General features: G+C 35.5%; 1 protein-coding gene across 3 annotated transcripts in view; it reads left to right on the plus strand.

Annotated features, from left to right (window-relative positions):
* Positions 1-1,006: 1,006 nt before the first annotated feature.
* Positions 1,007-20,642, plus strand: part of LOC136033010 (uncharacterized) — a 53,096-nt gene continuing 33,460 nt past the window's right edge. For 2 of the 3 annotated variants that reach the window (XM_065713542.1, XM_065713543.1), the window contains exons 1-2: positions 1,007-1,109; positions 16,701-16,829. In XM_065713542.1, coding sequence (XP_065569614.1) covers positions 1,093-1,109; positions 16,701-16,829 — 146 coding nt within the window. In that variant the 5' untranslated portion in view covers positions 1,007-1,092. Of the gene's footprint in view, positions 1,110-2,538; positions 2,558-16,700; positions 16,830-20,642 lie in introns of those variants that run through there. The other variant, XM_065713544.1, reaches the window with a different exon arrangement.

A 20,642-nucleotide genomic window follows, 5' to 3' on the forward strand; every position in this document is an offset into this window, starting at 1 on the left:
ATGGTTTTCACGGCCATCGTGTTCAACTCAGCATAACTATAAACCGTTTTCATCTCACGGGTTCTAATCGTGTTTGACACGGGTTTCTCAAAATTTTAATGCGCCAGAATAGCATGGTTGAACACGGGTTCTGAGAAGACATTTACAGGTGTTTAACAAAGCACTAAAATCTATAGTTTGCACAACCCGTGTAAACTCCGTGTTGGATATGGGTGGTCTGAAAACGAGGCTAAAGTCCCAAAAACTGAATGGAAAGTTAATCCTGTCCTTCATTAAACGGAAAGACATGGATTCTGTGTCAAATTATTCTGGATCTGGGTTCCAAGTCGCAGAAACCACCCTAAAGTAAGATTCATTTGTCCTTAGACTAAAGGACGGCGTTCGCAAAGTTCGTAAAGTTGCTTCGTTAACCTTCCGTAAACTTTTACGTGAGCATGCATTAAAGTTAAACTTTAGTTAACTTTTTTCGTAAAGTTCATAAAGTAGACCAATAGGGAAAGAGTTCCTGAGCGAAACTTTTAAACAGATTTGGAAATGTGGAAACAGGAAACTAAAGATATGCCGATTTCTCTAGTCCTTGTTTGGAATTTAGTTTCAATATTTTGCACTAAATATCTTGGGTGCTATGGGACTGAATTCTTGCCAGGATTTTTGGCACCACTGTCAACATAACAAGAAAATAGGAAACACCAAGGAATCTTGATATATTTCATCCTGAAAAACAGAATATGTAACATGTCCTTATGCCTCATTAAACTATGCTCACACCCCAAGCTCCTTATTTCTTCAAGACTTTTCCTCCGAAAAATGAAATGTTTCAAAAATTTGAATAGTTTGCTGCTCAAAACGCACGTAAAGTACAAGGCTCATATGAGCGGTGAAAACTTTACGGAAACACACTTTGCGAACGACTTTACGAACGCCGTCTGAGCCTTCCATAAGATGTACTCACGCCATCATCCACTTAAATTTGGCTGTTAATTAGATGACTCTTAAATAGCATCGTCTTTATCATTGAATATAAACATCAAAGTGCTTAAATGAAATACAAACAAAATAAATTGCTGAGATTTGTCTCTGGAGTATTATTTAATGGCAGCGCCTAAAAAGTAGAATATATATATTTGGTAGCCTGTAATATTTAGGTGTAGGATGAGTAAAATTTCAGAAAAGTTTTATCAGTTACACTACTATTTTTTTAGCCTACTTTTGATCACAGTAAGGCTGCTTAAGATTGTTAATTTAATTTCTATTAATTAATTCAGTAGCTAAAAATTAGGTAAAATTCTAGACAAATTACTTTTAATATCTTGAGAATGGGTTAGATTAGGAAAATGAAACTTTAAGGGATGGACCTATAGACTAAAGTAGGCCTATGTCCCAGAAATACATTTTGAAGTATGCTACCTACCTCTGCTACTTCTCTCTTTAGAAGGCACTGACCTTTAAAAATATTTCTGCTATTAAATTGAAACCTTTAAAATAGATATTCTGCTTAAATTAAGAAGTCTAGGCCCACAAAAAAAAAGTATTTTCAGCTTAAGAACTTTGCTCAATTCCAATTTATGAGGTTTCATAGATCTACCAAATAACAAGACTTACTTTTTTGAGAACTAAAACCAGAGAAAAAGAGACAAAAATTAAGGTATAATGATTTTTTATCTGAATTCCAATAGGTAGGCCTATACCCTAGCCTGTTGGGTAAGGTTTATTAACAGAATATTCAGGTAGCTAAGAAATAAACTTGGTGAATTTTTTGTTGTTCATATTATTGACTTACAAATAAAGTGAACATAGGCCAGTAATGTATCACAGTTCATAATAGGTACTATTGACTTACCAGTAAAGGGAACATACAGTAAAATTCTAGTTAATTGACTTCTTCTTATCTCAGAAAGGATTTAGGTTAGGAAAATGAAACTTTCAGGGATGAATCTATAGATTAAAGTATGTCCCAGGAAGGTATTTTGAAGCAGCTACCTCCAATCCTTCTCCCTCTAGAGGGCCCTGACCTTTGATGACCTTTAAAAATATGTGTGTTATAAAAGTGAAACCTCACAAAATAGACCTTCTGCTTAATTGAAGTACAACAGAATTGTTTTCAGCTTCATAACTTTGCTCAATTCCATTTTGTAAGGTTTTAAAGATATGCAAATAGGCTACATTTCCTAAATTTTGAAAAAAACAAACATTGATATGGCTCAAAATTCTACTCAAATAACAGGAACTGCATTTTCAGAACTAAACAAAGAGAAAAAGCAACTAGTAACTGAAAATTAAGGTGAAATGTTGTTTTGTCAAAATTTCAATAGGTATAGACCTGTCATGTAGGGAAATTTTAGGGCCCTCTAGAGGGAGAAGGAGTGAGGTGGGTACTTTAAAATACCTTCCCAGGACATACTTTAGCCTGTAGACCAATCCCTAAAAGTTTCATTTTGCTAACCTAAACCCTTTCTGAGATAACAAGAAGTCAATTAACTAGAATTTTACCAAACATACCTCTCTAAAAATTTTACCACTAAAATTTTAGGGCCCTCTAGATGGAGAAGGAGTAGAGGTGGGTACTTTAAAATACCTTCCCAGGACATACTTTAGCCTGTAGACCAATCCCTAAAAGTTTCATTTTGCTAACCTAAACCCTTTCTGAGATAACAAGAAGTCAATTAACTAGAATTTTACCAAACATACCACTCAATGCCTTTTTTTTGCTCTTTATTAATATAATAATTGCTTCTAGGCAGTAAAATTCTAGTTCATGTTGTTTCAAATGATAACTTTTGGTGACAGATTGATCTTTAGCCTATGTATTTCATTTTAGAACAAAGATAAGAAACAGGTACTGTTCTAGATTAGGGGCCCTTTAGAAGGAAATATCATAAAGCAGTACCCTTAAATTTTTTATTATTTTATGACCTTCTCAAAAGCCTACCCTATTATATCTGTATTTCTGATAATGTACCACTCCATTGATGATCCCATATATAGCCCTTGGACATGTACAAAACCATAATAATGAAATAATGAAAGTTTCACTTTATAAGAGCCTGCACCAGTTATAAACAGGGTACCCCAGGGAAGCATCCTTGGCCCCACCCTCTTCTCTATATATATTAATGATTGTGAGGATGCTCTACAAAATCCCATCACTCTCTATGCTGATGACAGCAAACTAATTGGAATTGCTGAGTCTCTCCTTATGGGCTTCCACCTGGATGATGGAGTTCAACCCATCAAAATGCAAAGTCCTTTATATGGGTCCCCACAACAATCAGATTTCATATTTTATGCTGGATAAATCTGGCACATGCATCCAAGTTGAGGCTGTTGAGAGTGAACAAGACTTAGGGGTGATTGTTGACAGGAAGTTTAAGTTCTATGAGCACACTATGCAACAAGTTGCTAAGGCCAACAGAGCCCTGGGACTAATTAAACAAACCATATCATCATGCCATCCCATGATAATAAGAAAATTATATAATGCTCTTGTAAGACCACATTTGGAGTTTGGCTGCCCTGTTACAAATCCTCAATATAAGGGAGATGTGGCAGCCCTAGAGAGCATACAGAGAAGAGCAACTAAGCTTTGTGCCCCACACCAACAGCTTCCCTACCCTGAATGTCTGCATTGCCTGAAGATACCCACATTGGTTTACCAGCAAGACAGAGAGAGATGTCATTTTTGTCAAGAAAATGCACCAAAACAACATGGCTAACTCCATTTTTACTCCCTCCCTTGCCATTATGACATGAGGCCACTCAATGAAGGTGTAACAGGAGCACTCCAGATGCAGAGAGAGGACAAACTTTTTCTCTGTATGTGCTGTCTCAACTTGGAATAGTCTTTCCAATGAGACTGTCACTAGTGAATTGATTAATTCTTTCAAAATGCAGTTGATTTGGAGTGGAGTAATGCAGAATGGAAGTACCAGTGGGATGCAACACCCCATCACACCCACTAATTGTGTCACCTCATCAATTCAACAGCAAGATGTTCTACAGGAGGTTGCAGTCCACCTTATCTTGCTGTAAATGCGATTTAAGACCATAATATGCAGGAAGTTTGGTACACCTAAATAAATAGCCTAGCCTACAAGATTCCATATCTGACATAGAGACAAGATGAACTCACTACTTGATTCTGTTTTTTTAGTAATCTTTCCAAATATATTAATTAATTCACTTGAAAATGCACTACCTGCTCCTGATGGTCCTATGTGTAGCCTTAAGAATTTATTTTTCCATTCCATTGATCTAGTCATAGGCTACATTAGAGCTCCTATATTAAATCAATGGTGGTATTTTCTCAATCTGTAAATTATCTCTATGTGATTAGCACATAATTCACCAAAAGCTTATTATTTGAAATGATTTTGAAAAGGGAATAATAATGAAGAAAGACATGATAACTTTATTAATAGAAACATCCTGGATATAAGAGGCAACACTGTAGTATTGACTATGATAAAGAGCAAAGCAGTTTCAATGAATTATTGATTTCCTTAGAGGCACTTTGTTCAGAAGGGTAGTTTTATAAACTTTAGGCTTTTAAAGTTAGGAAAGGGGATAAGGGCAATAGCTAAACTCCTGTTTATATGAATTTTGTTTGTTTTAAGTTTGATTTTAACATTGAACTTAATTTTCACTTGCTTTAGGATTTTTTTTTTATTCATATACATTAGACCCTTTTATCTCTATATTTCCTATCATGGTTTATTTTAATTTCTATTTCTTTTTTATTTGTTCTTTAATAGTAATTTTTGGTCATTTTAGCTTAAATTATCAGGTCTCTGCATTTTGACCCCCCCTGAAAATTGCCTCTTCCTTTAGTTAATTTTGGATGTTCATTAGAAGAGAAATTAAAAGTTCTACTCACTTGTTTAAGTCAGAGGCAATGCTATAGCATTGCATATAGTAAAGAGACGTATGGGTTAAATGTAATAATATTTATGTATTTTTCCCAGAGGCACTTTACATGGAAGGATGGTTGTATAAATTTCAGAGGGAGCTCATTTGATTGGAAATTAAACTTTCTAGTTCTCTTTCTAAGAGTCAAAAGTGATTGGAGGGCAACAAGCCACCATCACACCATTTTATCTCTAAATGTGTCAATCAAAATTTAGAGAAAACTGTCATGTTCAAAACAGTCAAAGGTCAAATAACCATGCCTCTAGTTTTGAAAAAAAACCTTCCAGCCCCCAGGGCAAGGGCTGTAAACTATGCAAGTGGCTCATTGTTAAGATATAAAGTTTTTATGAGAAGGGTGATCATATAAACTATAAACTTGTAGCTCATATAAGCTACAGTGTTTTAGAAAAGTTTCTTGTTCCTCTTCAATGGTCCATTTGTTTCAGCAGTTACTTTATTGGCTAAGGCCCATGATTGCTTGTCTTGTCTATTCTCCGTCTGTGCCATTAGACATGTAAATAGAAAAAAGACAGTAGCAATGAGGGTCAAACTATTACTAATAATAAAGGTATAGACCAAAAATATTCCTAGGAATCAAGAGAGATTCAATATCAATTTCTACCTCATCCCCTTTCCTAAAACTCATGTTATATTTATATGAAGGTTCAATGAGAATAGAACATTTGGGCACTAAAATACACCATTTGAGGCACCTGTCCCTTGCAGCTCCTTCATATAGCTGATATGTACTTATGTATCACTACATATAATTTTTAAGAAACATGAAGCAAATCAGCTTAGTTATGTGAAGCTTTAAAATAAATATTAGAAACGTTTTGTGTAATAAAAAGGGAGGCATCTCTGTGCAGCATCCTTGCCCAGGCTTAGTCTAAATGAAGGGAGATGATATATTAACTCATTTTCACTCCCTAGACCCTTTTCTATATTTATCTGAAGGCTTGTGGATAATTAGACAATTTTGGCATTAAAATGTGCTCTTCTAGACATCTGCCCCCCTCACAGCCAATGCAATAACCCATCATCCCTCCTTTGTATTACTTGATGTACAATTATGCATAACCAAATATAATTTTATGAAAAATCATTTGAATCAAATGAGTTAAATCTAGCATTAAGATAAATGTTCACTTTAACAATATGTCTTCTACAGACTGCATGATTTTTCAGTGAAAAATACACTGCCATTTAGCACTACTTCCTCTTCAGCTGGAAGCTCTCATTGAGCCTTCATATAAATACAGAATTAGTTCTAAGGCAGAGATGTGAGGAGGAGGTCGGGTTAGAAATTGATGTATAATCCCTTGGGCTGCATCCAGGACTTTGGTTTGGGGGGCATTTTCTGGGGGAGAGAGTAAAAAATTTGAAAAAAAAAATCAAAAACGTGTTTTCATGCATTTTTTTTTACATTTTTAAAAGTTGGATAAACATTTTTTTTTGGGGGGGGGGTTGAACCTCCTATGCCCTCTCCTGAATGCCATCTTGGTAGTCCCTCTTGATTTCTAGGAATATTTCTGGTCTAAGCTGTTATCATGAAAGTAAATAGTAACACTAAACCCCAAAATAAGCAGAATTTATTCTGTATAGGAGGGGACTGCCCCTTCTCAATCCCCAACCTGTCCCTGTTGGTTGTAGAAACTTTGGAGGCTGCTCATTTGATTGGAAATTGAGGGTTCTGGTTCTTTTTTTTTTAATATCAAAGTGATTGGACACCAACAAATCCCTGTCCTAGAGCCATTTTGATATATCTTCCTTTTTGATATTTGGAAATGGATCACATATCCATGATCCTTAGGGAGGAAGCAGCAGATATTGCGAGCTTTGTTGAATTGTTACCGAAACATAGTTTTTTGGCGGTTACTGAAACATCCCTACAGATCTCGGGATATCAACTTTTTAGCAACTTGGAGCATTCAAATTGTCAAAGAGGAGTTGGTGTTTATGTAAGAGATGGTATCCAGGTTAATGTTGTAAATCCTACTATGCTTGATATATCTTTGATAGAAAGTGTTTGGCTTGATATCTCCATTGCTAATAAAAATTTGCGTCTTGGGTGCGTTTATCGAAGTCCAAGTGCTCCTTCCCCTGAAGATAGTGAATTGGCCCTCAAAACTATCATTGATGAAATGACATCTTCAATTTCCCTTCCTAGCTCATTTGAGTTAATAATCACTGGAGATTTTAATTTTCCTGCAATTGAGTGGGTTGAAGGAACTGGACATATTTCATCTAATAGTAGAGACTCACCTTTTTTATCTTGCCTATCAAATAATTTTCTTCATCAGACTATCGATAAGCCTACACGCTATAGAGCTGATCAGAATCCCTCGCTGTTAGACCTTGTTATTTTGCGTGATACTGATTCCCTCATTCGTAATGATTATTTACCGCCAATTGCTAGTAGTGACCACCTAGTTATTCTGTCTGTGTTGTCCCTAAATAGTCGTCCTCAACCTAAATTTCGTCCTCAGACTTTCACCGACTATGAGGCAATACAGCAGGAACTTTCATCTGCAAACTGGTCAATGCTTATCACCAGTGACATCAATGAGTCATGGCTAAATTTCAAAAAAACTCTTCTTGCTCTTGAAAAGAAACATTTCAGGGTTATTTTTAGGAAACAGTCCAAAACACTTCCCTTCCTCACTAAGGAAGTTAAGAAGCTGATTAACCAGAAATCTAGAGCTTGGAAACGGTATGTGAAGAAGAGGAACCAGGAGACCCTGTCATTTTATAAGGCAGTACGGAATCGTGTAACAGATTCTGTAAAAAAACTGAAATCTGCCTACAAAGAAAATTTGGCTTCTGAGATCAAGTTAAACCCAAAATCTTTTTGGAGACATGTCTCTTCTAAAAACCCAAATCATCATACTATTCCTGACCTTGTTGACCACAGTGTATTACACTCATCTCCAATAGATAAGGCTGACATTCTAAATGCACAATTTGCTTCTGCCTTTACCCAAAATTCAGGCACCTCCTCACCAGATCCTCCATTGTATGAAGTGCTTTTCCCTATGCCTGATTTATCAGTAGGTGAATTAATGGTTTTCAATAGCCTTGAGAAGCTTGATGTAAATAAGTCAAAGGGACCAGACGGTGTTCATCCACGTCTTCTTAGGGAGTGTCGAAAAGCTCTCAGCTACCCCCTGTGCATGCTGTTCCAGTTATCTCTTCAAAATGGGGACCTACCGCATGATTGGAAAACATCTTATATAACCCCGATCCATAAAAAGGGACGAAGAGACTCGGCAGAGAATTACCGTCCCATAATCATCACCTCTGCAGTCGCTAAGGTGCTTGAGAGATTTGTTAATAAAGCTCTAATTGAACATCTTGAGGTCAATAATATCCTTTCCACATCACAACATGGTTTCAGATCTGGTAGATCTGTGGACACTAGCCTTATCCAAACATATGAATTAGTGACTACACTGCTTGATGAGGGTTTTCCTGTCGACATGATTCTTCTTGATCTGTCCAAAGCATTCGACAAAGTTTGTCATGAATTCCTCATAATCAAATTGAGGGCTGCAGGTGTCAACGAAGGTGTTGTACAGTGGATTAGGGGCTTCCTTTCTGAAAGATCACAGAGTGTCAGAGTTTTTGATTTGCAAGGAACTCCTCATTTCTCTTCTCCCACAACTGTATTAAGTGGCGTGCCCCAGGGTACTATTCTTGGACCAACACTTTTCAACTTCTATATTAACGAATTACCCACCTTTCTTTCAAATCTTATTACCCTTTACGCTGATGACTCAAAACTAGTTGGAAAAGCGTCTACTCCCTCTGACCAACAATCAATTCAAACAGATCTTGACAGTCTAGGAAGATGGGCTAACATGTGGCTTCTGACTTTTTTGGCAAACACTACAAGTATCATAAGTATTTCCTTCAAGACAACTTCTTTTCTGATGAAAGAGATCTTGGGGTTATTGTAGATCACCAATTAAAGTTTAGCAGCCATGCTAAGTCTGTTTCATCTTCTGCAAATAAAACCCTCGGTATCATAAAAAGAACCATCTCCAGCCGACACCCTAGAGTTCTTATGAAGTTATATAAGGCGTTTGTACGTCCACGCCTGGAGGTTGGAATGTCATTGGCAGCCCCTTTCTTCAAAAAAGATAGGAAGTTGCTTGAGGATGTCCAGCGTCGTGCCACTAAGATGGTTGCCAACATGAATAAATTTCCATACGAAGATAGACTACGTCGTTTGAAGCTGCCAACGCTGACATACCGATGGAAAAGGGGTGGCATTATTTTAACCAAAAAAATCCTCTCTAAAAATACCCTTCCCGGTCTCTTTGCACAGCCCTTGCATTCTGGTACTAGAGGACATTCTTTGAAGCTCTCCATGCAGCGTTCCACGAGTAGACATAGAAGCCACTTCTTCAGCCAAAGAATCATCAATATGTGGAACCAGCTCTCTGAGGAAACAGTTTCTGCTACTTCAATTGACATGTTCAAGTCCCACCTTGATAGGGAATGGCTCTGCCAGGAGTTCCTTTACAATTGGGAAGCTGCAGAGTCCTCCACAGGAGTCTAATCTAACAGCCACAATCTACACCAAATGAATTCTTTTTTTTTTCTCATGGAGCATCACAAGGATGGATAATCCTTATATCGCTCCAAGCTGCGATTTAAGGTAATGATCTTTCTTTGGTAAAAAATCAATAATTCCAAACATTTGTAGACAAAAGCTTTAAACCTCTACAGTACATTCTCTGATTGTTTGGCTGTTAGGGAGCAAGGCAGATGCCTCAAGGGTGTATTTTAATGCCAAAACATCCTAACTCTTATTGAACCTTCTTGTAAATATAGAAACCGTTCTAAGAAAGGAGCAGCAGGAGTTGGAGGTACAAATTGATATTTAATTGCTCTTGATTTCTGGGAGCATTTCTGGTCTATGCTGTTATAATGAAAGTAAAGAATAACATTAGATCCCAAAATGAACAGAATTTATTCTATGTGGGATATATGGAATGATTTTCATCTCTACCTCCACCTCCACCTTGTCTCTATTCTTTTCATCTCTATTTCCACCTCATGGCTGTAGAAACCTTGGAGGATGCTTATTTGATCAGGAATAGAGAGTTCAAGTCAAAAGGGATTGGAGACCAACCAGTCCGGTCTCCAAATACAGCTTCACTTCCTTGGAAAAATCCCTACCCCTCCCCTACAAAAGATCCTCTAGACAATTCAGTCTGAAAAATTCACCCTAATTAATTATCCCTAATGTAATCTTCACACATAAAATTGATTTGGCAGGGAGAAAGTGAGACAAATAAAGAAAAAATTGAATAGGAATTCTGGCAAATACTCCAATTCACCCCCTCCCCCCCAAAAAAAAAAAACTTCACTTCCTATGAAAAATACTCCTTGTCAAATACCCCCCCTGCAGAAAATTCACCACCACCCTACCCAAAAATGTATCCACACTTCCCAATAACCAATACTATAGGTAAACAATAGACATTATTTATTACTTAAAGTCCTTTTTCCAGGGGCTTTGAGGGGTCTTGTTATATCCAAAGGCATTGTTATTTGACCTTTCAACTATGCTGAACAAAATTGCTATCTCGAAATTTTGATCTGATGATTTTGAGAGAAACAGGGGGTTGGAGGGCAGCTAGTTGTCCTCCAATATTTTTGGTTGCTTACAAAGGACACTAGAACTTTTAATTTCCATTTGAATGAGCTCTTTTGCAATATTCTAGGATTATTGGTTTTATACAATCACCCCTGAGAAAAATAAACATGCATCTGTAATCTTTTCTCTGGCAAAAAGTAATAAATTCCGTATTTTTAAAGATAGGGGCTTAGAGCCTCCATGGTAGAGTTTTTTCTAATATGCTTACTCTGATGGTGTGATTTTCATTTAGCTTCTCTGACTTTTAGGGAGTGTTTCCCCCCTCTTTTGAAATTCCAGGAAATTTTCTCAGGCTAGTAGCCAGGACCAGATTTAAATCTTTGGCGCCCCTAGGCCCAAGCAATTTTTTTGAGGAGACAGATTTTTCTGGGGAAATCCACAAAAATTTGGGGATAGTGGAAGCCCTGAACAGAAGACAACTGATGAGTGATGAGCCAAAAGTAATGCAAGAGATATGTGATACCAAGCTCTCAGCTGTAATTTTTGGGAGACATCTGACAACTTATTAGCAGCTATGGAATTCCTGTGTTGTTTTAAAATCACTTTTCTGTGAATAAGCAGCACAGCAGCAAAGTGCACATGACACTTCGAAAATGAATCACATCAGTCCTGTTTTGTTAAGAAAAAATAGTTTTTTGCACCCCTTGCCATTGTGTGCCTCTAGGGCCAAGCTTAGTGGGTGTATGTGTATCCTGGCCTGCTTGTAGTCTTTGATGGGTAACACTAAACTTAGTCAATGCTATATTTTTGGAAATAGCATAATATGCCGATTTTCTTGTATATCTGTCGATATAAAAATTCCATTTTTGGAGTTGTGGTTACTATTGAGCTGCATCTCTCCTTACTTACAGTTTGTCACCACAAACTGTTTGATAAGCTTTTTGACAAAGTCAACAATTTGTAAAGGATAGCAAACAATAACTTGAAATTTCACTGTGTTGAAATTACAAAATTATTAATTAAAACTCAAATCAAGCTACTCCTGACCAAATCTAGACCATTTAATATAAGCAAGTTTGCTTTATTTTGGACTGCAGACTACTTTAGTGGAAGAATGCAGGTTTTATGTATTTGAATCAATGAATTGAATCATTAATTGTGGACTGTTTTGAGTTACCCCCAGATGGAAGATGTCTTTGACCTATACCTTTTCTGCTTTTCATATATGATTTATAAAATACTTGGAGTCTGGGTTTTGCCAGGGCCCCAGCTCTTGGCACACTTGCACATTTTTGATTTTCTAATTAGAAATTCTGGTGAGACTTTAATTCCTGCTTCATGTTAATGCATCAAAGAATTATCAATTTTATAGGATTTGTTTTCTTCTTGGGTTCATGTTTATTCTCACTATTTCTTCTCTTTAAATCACAGTTTTTATTTACAATTCAGTGTGATCATCCTTGTTGCTTTTCTCTTAACTGCAGGTTTTGTTGTCCAGTATTTTCATTTGAGATTTGGTGTGATGCTTGGTGTCCCATGTCTCCTAGCTGCATATCTTGTCTGTACTTCAATTTCATGCATGATTATATCTGAAATTTTGCCATACCCTTTGCTTTAGCTGTTCAGATCCATTCAAAATCGTTTCCAAGAAAAAACTATACAAATATACCTACATAAATAAATAGATAGTTGCTTGTTTAAAGGGAGTATATATATTCATTTTTAGTTTTAAGTCAAGAGGTATCAAATGAGTAATTTCAATATAGTTAAGAGTTAATTTTGATAGAGTTGTGGCATGAATTCAATTCCTCCTCCTTGTTAATACGTCAAAGAATCATCCATTTTACAGGATTTGTTTTCCTCTGGGACTCGTTTTGATTCTCACTGTTGCTTCTCTTCTAACCACGGATTTCATTTACAATTTGATGTATTTGTTGTGATGCAGATCTTTTTGAGCTTCATTTTCGCATATCATTACTTCCGATTATGTAATTTTCCATTGCCTATGTACTCTGAAATATCTAAAACATGGATTGGCATAATCATAGTTTTATTCTTTAGTTTCAAATCATAGGATGGCAAATCAGCAATTTCAGTTAAATTAAGAAATTGTGTTGTGAATTCCATTCCTTTTTCCTGCTTATCCTTTACTGACGCTAAATAACACGTTTCTCATTCAGTTGAGGCTTCTGAAATATTTAAATTCCAGAAGAGCATAATTATTCTGATATTCTTTAGTTTTAAGTCACATTTTTGCTTGCAGTTCAATGTGATTTATTTTGCGTGCCTTTTTAAAGGCCCACAAACAAAAAGGCAAGTTCCGTGCCTTTTTATACAGCTGTTCAGGGTCATTTGTCATCTTGTGTAATTCTGTATATATCATGAAATCTAAATAAAATTTCCTCCTTCCTGTTTTTCAATCACAGACCCACACATGCTAAACTGACACGTTCATTTGTTCCATTGTAATTCTGCTTTGTCTTCTATCCCCACGCATGCACTAAACTAACGCGCCCCTTCAATCCGTTGTAATATTGCTTTGTCTTATAACCCCAAGTTTCATGATTTGACATTTTTATTGGCAATTCAGTGTCATTTTTGCTGTTTCTTTTTTTATATGACATCACTCAAATGATTTTTTTTCAAAATTTAAGTTCTAAACGAATTTTTTTTCGAAATCATGACTTATCAAGATCTTAAAATCCTAAAATCTTAAATCTTAAAAGAGTCAATTTTCAAAGAAAGAAAAGAAGTGAGCTGTTTTTGAGAAAAAATACATATATAAATAAATAAACAATTATTGCTTGTTTAAAGAGGGTAGGTGGATAATATACATGTGTATTACATGATGTATCACGAATGTTCTTTTTTTTTCTCAAAATGGCAATATATTCGGCTTCTGTTCATTTGAGATAATACTATGATTAGAACTAAACAAATACAACGTAGAAACAATAGGGAAAGTTTTTTCAAGACAATGGAAATTATTTATGTAGATATTTCGGCCCTATGTCCAAGGGCCGTCTTCAGCACAATACAATACTATATATATATAAAAGAACTTACATCAAATTGTGAGAATTAAAACTGAATATAAAAACACTTATTAAAACAATTTTTTTTTTTAAATATAGCCCTCGCATCCTTACTTCAGCGAAGTTCAACCAGGACTGGCGAAAAGAATGAAATGAAGAAATATAAACTCATTCAAACTAAAGAGAATAAAATGATTAGATGCAATTTCTTAAAGCTAATCTTGGTTGTTTAGCAGCCTGTCTCAAAGGCCTTTTCGTAGTTGGTTCAGTACTATTATAAATTGGTTTAGTAAAATATTTTGTTAGATCATTTTTAATTAAATTTGAGTATAAAGAATTTAGTGAGTATTCCCCCAAGTCCCTGTTCAAAGAAATATTTTTATTTATTTTGAGATTAATTTCAATTGATTCTCGAAAACCTGTCCACCGTTGATTTTGTTCAAGTTGTTAGATTAGAAAGGAATTTGTTTAGCCACGATTTTCGCTTGTCCAAGGAACGCCTCTATAAAAAATTAGAGGGCTTACGAAATGAATCTTCGATGAGAAACCGTATTTATTCTCCAAGATTCACTCCTGGGCCTGCTATCGTTAACCTCTCTTCTAAAACATTGGAACCCCAGGAAATCGAAACACTAGAAAAAGGTCCGAAATTTTTTTTTCTACCGAAACAGGTTCCTGTGGCAGATATAGTTTCCTCTCTTGAGTCCGCTTTGCATAAACACTATCCTTCTGTCTCTAACCCGGATGAAGTTAGATCTGGTCTAATAAATATCCTCTATAATAGCCAAAAAAAGTTTAAGCCTCCTACTAATTCCACACCGGAAAATTTGCATGACATAAAAATACTATCTAATCTCCGAAAAGATCCTTCTATTATAATAACTAAAGCAGACAAAAGCAATTCACTTGTTGTCATGAATACAACAGACTATGACAACAAAATTTTTTCGCTTTTAAATGACACAATTACATATCAAACAATAACTCATGATCCTACTGATCAGTTCACTAATAATATTATAAATGAATTAAAGCAGCTAAAACAAAATGGTAAAATCACCCCACAACTATACAATAAATTTTTTCCCCGTGGTAGTTTCTGTCCTAAACTCTACGGTTTACCAAAAATACATAAACAGGGTATTCCCTTAAGACCTATTGTAGCTTGTACTAAAGCTCCCGCTGCCAATATTGGAAAATGGCTTTGTGCAGCTTTCAAACCTTTATTGTATTCTCAAAATTCCTATATTCATAACTCGGCAGATTTGATTAAAAAACTTAGCAACACAAGTATTTCAGAAAACACAATAGTTAGTAGTTTCGACATTGTTTCCATGTATACAAATATAGATGTAACTATTTCAGAGGAATTATTAAAAAACAAAATAGAAGAAAATTACCACTTGATCGAGACTTCAGCGACAGGAATTGATTGTGAAGTTTTAATGACTCTTGTTAAAATTTGTAATAAGTTTTCTATGTATTTTCAATTTCGCGATTCTTTTTATCAGCAAAAAATGGGTTACCCATGGGGGCACCTTTATCTGGGCTACTAGCAAATATTTACGTCGAGAATCTTGAGAATTGGGCATTGAATTCTTATTTTCTAAAACATGTCTATTGGGGTCGTTATATGGATAACGTAATTTCACTTTGGAATTATGGGGAAGCTGAACTTCGGGGCTTCTTAGATCATCTTAACACTTATGACCGAAATTTGCAGTTCACCCTTGAAGTTGAAATTGAAAATAAACTACCGTTTTTAGATGTATTAATTATTCGTAATGCTGATGAACTGGATTTTACTATATATCGAAAGCCAACACAAAACAATAGATATCTTCACTTTAATTCAAATCACCCCCCACAAGTTAAAAGAGCAGTTGTAATTTCCCTCATTGATCGTGCCCTAAATATTTGCTCCCATTCATATATAAATGCAGAAATAAATTTTATCAGAGATATTCTTTTTGGTAATGGATACCCCATTCCTTTTGTAAATAAAATAATTAGCCGTAGAATAAAAAGACATTCTTGTAAAATCGAAGAAGATACTTCACAATGTGAGGCTATTGATAAGCCCTCAAATATTGTCTATCTTCCGTATATCCCAAAGATTACAACAAAATTAAAAAATATTTGCACAAAAAATAATCTGTACGTAGTTTTTACTAATAATTTTAAAATCATCAATTTCTTAAATTCGGGTAAAGATAAGACCCCAGTTACTCGCCAAAGAGGGGTCTATCAAATACCCTGTGATTGCGGAAAATACTATGTCGGCAGGACCCATCAGAATCTAGACAAAAGGTTACAACAGCATAAAAATGACATAGACAAGGCCTTAATTTCAAATGGTTCCAACAATTCCTTTGATTCTGCTCTAGGTTGGCATATATTTAATAATCCGTCCCACATGATACTTTTTGAAAACTCTTCACTCATTAGTAATGATTTGGGAATAAAACAGGTGGTTCGAGAATCAATTGAAATTAATCTCAAAATAAATAAAAATATTTCTTTGAACAGGGACTTGGGGGAATACTCACTAAATTCTTTATACTCAAATTTAATTAAAAATGATCTAACAAAATATTTTACTAAACCAATTTATAATAGTACTGAACCAACTACGAAAAGGCCTTTGAGACAGGCTGCTAAACAAGCAAGATTAGCTTTAAGAAATTGCATCTAATCATTTTATTCTCTTTAGTTTGAATGAGTTTATATTTCTTCATTTCATTCTTTTCGCCAGTCCTGGTTGAACTTCGCTGAAGTAAGGATGCTAGGGCTATATTTTTAAAAAAAATTGTTTTAATAAGTGTTTTTATATTCAGTTTTAATTCTCACAATTTGATGTAAGTTCTTTTATATATATATATAGTATTGTATTGTGCTGAAGACGGCCCTTGGACATAGGGCCGAAATATCTACATAAATAATTTCCATTGTCTTGAAAAAACTTTCCCTATTGTTTCTACGTTGTATTTGTTTGTTATGGAAAGGCAGTGTGGTCTTCGTCGCTATGATTAGAACTACTCATTTCTGTGTTTTTTAGTGTCCAAAATCTGTATTATTTTCTTACTTGAGCTTTAAAATATTTTCATAAATAAGGGAGAGAGGCCAAAATAAAGTATGTTTCATATTTTCAGGTATTTAATGGACACTGACTATATACAAGATAAAGAAGTGTCCCACAAGCAGTCCCACAAGCAGCTAAAGCAGAGGAAAACATTAAAACTTCCTTCTGATGCTCCACCTGACGTTCAAAAAGGACTTCTGTAAGTTTTTACATAAGCTTGCTAGTAATTTTTGTTTCTTTGATGTTTTGCTATGGTTCTTTTTTTTTTTTTTTTTTTTTTTTTTTTTTTTTTTTTTTTTTTTTTTTTTTTTTTTTTTTTTTTTTTTTTTTTTTTTTGCTGAAAACGTCTTAGAGACTTATACATTTGTTCATCTACAACTTTAAAGGATCTTTAGTAAGAAAGGCTTGCAAGTAAGCATTAGTACACACATGTGTGTAGCACCCGTGTTAAAAAGCACTATCCCAATTGATGTTCTTTTTTCTCTCTTATTCAAAGATCTAAAAAAACTTTCTTTAGACGTTAAAAGCTGTGTTGATACCATTACAATTAAGACAATGATATTAACTTCTATGTTTTTTTAAACTGAAAAGTAATGTAATTTTTGAAATACTTCTGTGCATGCACCATCTCATGAGTTACAAACATTCCCCCAGTAATGGGTTAAATTGCAGGATGAAGCAGAACACCATCATGGGAGGATCTTCTATAAGAGGACAACTGCAGCAGGCGTAAGATTCAAGTCTATGAATAATGGCCTCTGCAAAGGACTGCCTTGGCCCTGATGGGGTGCCTGGAAGATTTGGGACCCTGTAGTCAACTTTATTCCCGCTGAAGCCTCCATTCAGCCAGAGGTCCCAGGGACTTCTTGCTGTCCAGTTCTAAGCTGGTTTCAGCGCTTCTGTGTAGAACTGAGAAAATGTGTTTGTCCTCATCCTGCAATGGTTCTGGGATCATTGCTTTTTCTGAAGTCAAAATAATTTCAATGATTTAAAAAATAGGAAAATTGCAACTTAGGCTAACGATTAATGTTACAACATTAAAAAATTACTATTGTATTGACATTTTGACTTATGACTTCAGACGCTTTGAGCTGAACTTATTAGAAATTTCAGAAATTTTTATCGCAGGGGTAGGAAACATGAAACTAGTTGATATCGAATTTATTTACTCAGGCAGGAAGGATGGGGTACATCAATAGGGATTAGGGCTCATGATGAATAAGGAAGCTGCAAAGTCCTGTTTAGGCTGGGAGGGTATTGGTAATAGGATCCTAATTGCCTATTTTGTGCCCCTATAGAACCGACTGACAGAGATAGTAGTGACTCAGGTGAATTTTTCATACAGCTGCAGGAACAAATAGACAGGGTCCCAGGTGGAAATATGGTGTTTTTATTTGGAAATTTTAATTCCCAGGTTGGTAGAAATAGAGATGGTATCCTAGACTGAGTAAATTTGGTGGAGGAAAAGAAAACAGTAATAGCTACAGATTACTGCATTTTTTTTGATATAACAATCGAGTTATAACTAATACAGTATTTGGTTATAAAATGACCCATAAGTTAACATGTTAGTCATGTTATGTTAAAACATATAGCCTTGTCGATTATATTATTGTAAATTGAAGACTGGTAGGATCAATACTAGATACTAGGGTATATAGGAGTGCTGTTATTGATCTCAAAAGTGAAGATGTATGTCTAGTATTGTCTAGACTAAATTTAAAGATGAAATTTAGAAAGTGTAACTACCTTGTAGGAAGCTGTGACGTTGGTAAACTCCAGGAGGGGAATTTTAAAGAAACTCCAGGAATAGTTGATTACTAATCTGGTCAGTCTGAAATTGACAATGTAAAAGATGGATGGAATAATTTAAGGAAAATAACTTGTGAATTTGCTGATAGTGTCTTTGACAAGTTACAAATGCAGCTAGGAATATTAGTGAAAATGCTTTATGTTTAAATGAGAGGAGAAGTGGTATGCACAAGAATTATCTAAGTTATAGATCATATGAAAATAAGAAGAATGTAAAGAAAATGGAGAAGGCCTTAAAATATAACTAAGGAGGTGTGAAGTGGAGGCCCTGGATAAAATTGCCAAGGATCTAGATGATGCAGCTAGATGGCATAACAGTAAAATAGTGTATTGGGAAGAGTTAAAGAGAGATAGGCAGAACGTTTTGAGAATGTGCTAAACCAGGGCACAGGAAAAAATATCGAGTCACAGGAAAAAATATTCAGGGAAATGAAAAAGTTTGTGACACCTTGGATGTGAAGGAAAATTTATTTTGTTAGGAAGAATTAGTGGCAGTAGTAAAAGGCTAAAAAATAATAAGGCACCAGGTGCTGATACTGTGGTAAATGAGTTTCTTAAATATGGTGGCTATGAGGTTAGAAATAAGTTACTGAAGATTATGAATATGATTTTTGAAAAGGGAGAAATACCTAGCGATTTCAGGAAAACCCTAGTTTAAACCCCTGTATAAGAAAGGGGATAAGAGTGAGAGTGGTAATTATGCAGGCATTAACCTGGTCCATTTAGGTATTAAACAGTGTTCGGACTCGCCTATAAATTCCAATAAATTCCTATATTTTAATGCACTCCCATAAAATGCCTATATTTTGGCTAAAATCCTATTATTCCTATTATTCGGCTGAAGAGCACTAAGAACATTGCTCATGATTTGCAATTTTCTGTCCTTTGGTGTAGATTGATAATTAATTACAACTGTTGAGCTTTTTGAACTTAACTAATGCTTTATGTTGGGCTTAGTAAGCTGCTTCTGCCTGGGCTACGCTGTTGTGTTGACTTAGTAGCCTATGTTTTGTTTTTGTCATGTTGGGTCTGTCCGAAATGAGCAAAGATCAGTATATAGGCTAGCAGTCTCTGCTTAATGAGACTGGAGTTCTTGCGACTTATGTGTTTCCTGGCTGAACGTTGGCTGGCTGATGTGAATACGGCCCAGTTATTCAAATGGGCTATTCTAAGATAGTTGCTAATCGAGGGAAGTATAATAGACGTGCACTGGGTAGGCTATATGCTACATTCTGTGATCAATCTGTCCTTTATCTATCTGGTCTTTATCCCCTTCTAAAGAAAAATGATTTTAATCAGATTCGGACTTTTTATTTCAGATATTGTAAATTTTTACTTTATCTCCCCCCTTGGTATAGCAATGGTAAGATAATTCGTAAGTTTGATGTCCCTGATATAAGTGCAAAGTTGGCCCTCCTGCATGGAAGATTGTCGGAATCAGCTTTTTATCGGTTATCGCCTCATCATCCTTTGGTCCGTCTGTTCGGTTAATCTCATTGTAGCATAGTTTTTTTTTATGGCACTTGGTATTAACCAAGCAACATATAGCAATCGCAAATTCTGTCGGTCCTGGTTTTGCTACTTTAGGCACTTCCAGGTAAGCTAGGACGATGAAATTTGGCAGGCATATCAGGAACTGGACCAGATTAAATTAGACATAGTCGTTTTCCCGATTTGACCATCTGGGGGGGGGGGGGTTAGGGCCCGTTAATTCAGAAAAATAGAAAAATGAAGTACTTTTAACTTACGAACGGTTGATCAGGTCTTAATGAAATTTGATGTTTGGAAGGATACCGTGTCTCAGAGCTGTTATTTTAAATCCCGACTGGATCTCGTGACATTGGGGGAGCTTGGAGGGGGAAACCTAAAATCTTGGAAAACACTTTAAAATAAGCAGAAGTCCTAGATACATGATTGACATAACCAGAACGGATTCGCTCTCTTTGGGGTAGTTGGGAGGGGGGGGGGGGTGATTCTGAAAAATTAGAAAAAATGAGGTATTTTTGACTTACAAACAGGTGATCGGATCTCAATGAAATTTGATATTTAGAAGGATATTGTGTCTCAAAGCTCTTATTTTAAATCCCGAACGGATCTGGTGACATTGGGGGGAGTTTGGGGTTACCTAAAATCATGGAAAACGCTTAGATTGGAGGGATTGGGCTGAAACTTGGTGGGAAAAATAAGCACAAGTCCTAGA

This window comes from Artemia franciscana, chromosome 11 (genome assembly GCF_032884065.1).
Source record: "Artemia franciscana chromosome 11, ASM3288406v1, whole genome shotgun sequence".
NCBI lineage: Eukaryota > Metazoa > Arthropoda > Branchiopoda > Anostraca > Artemiidae > Artemia > Artemia franciscana.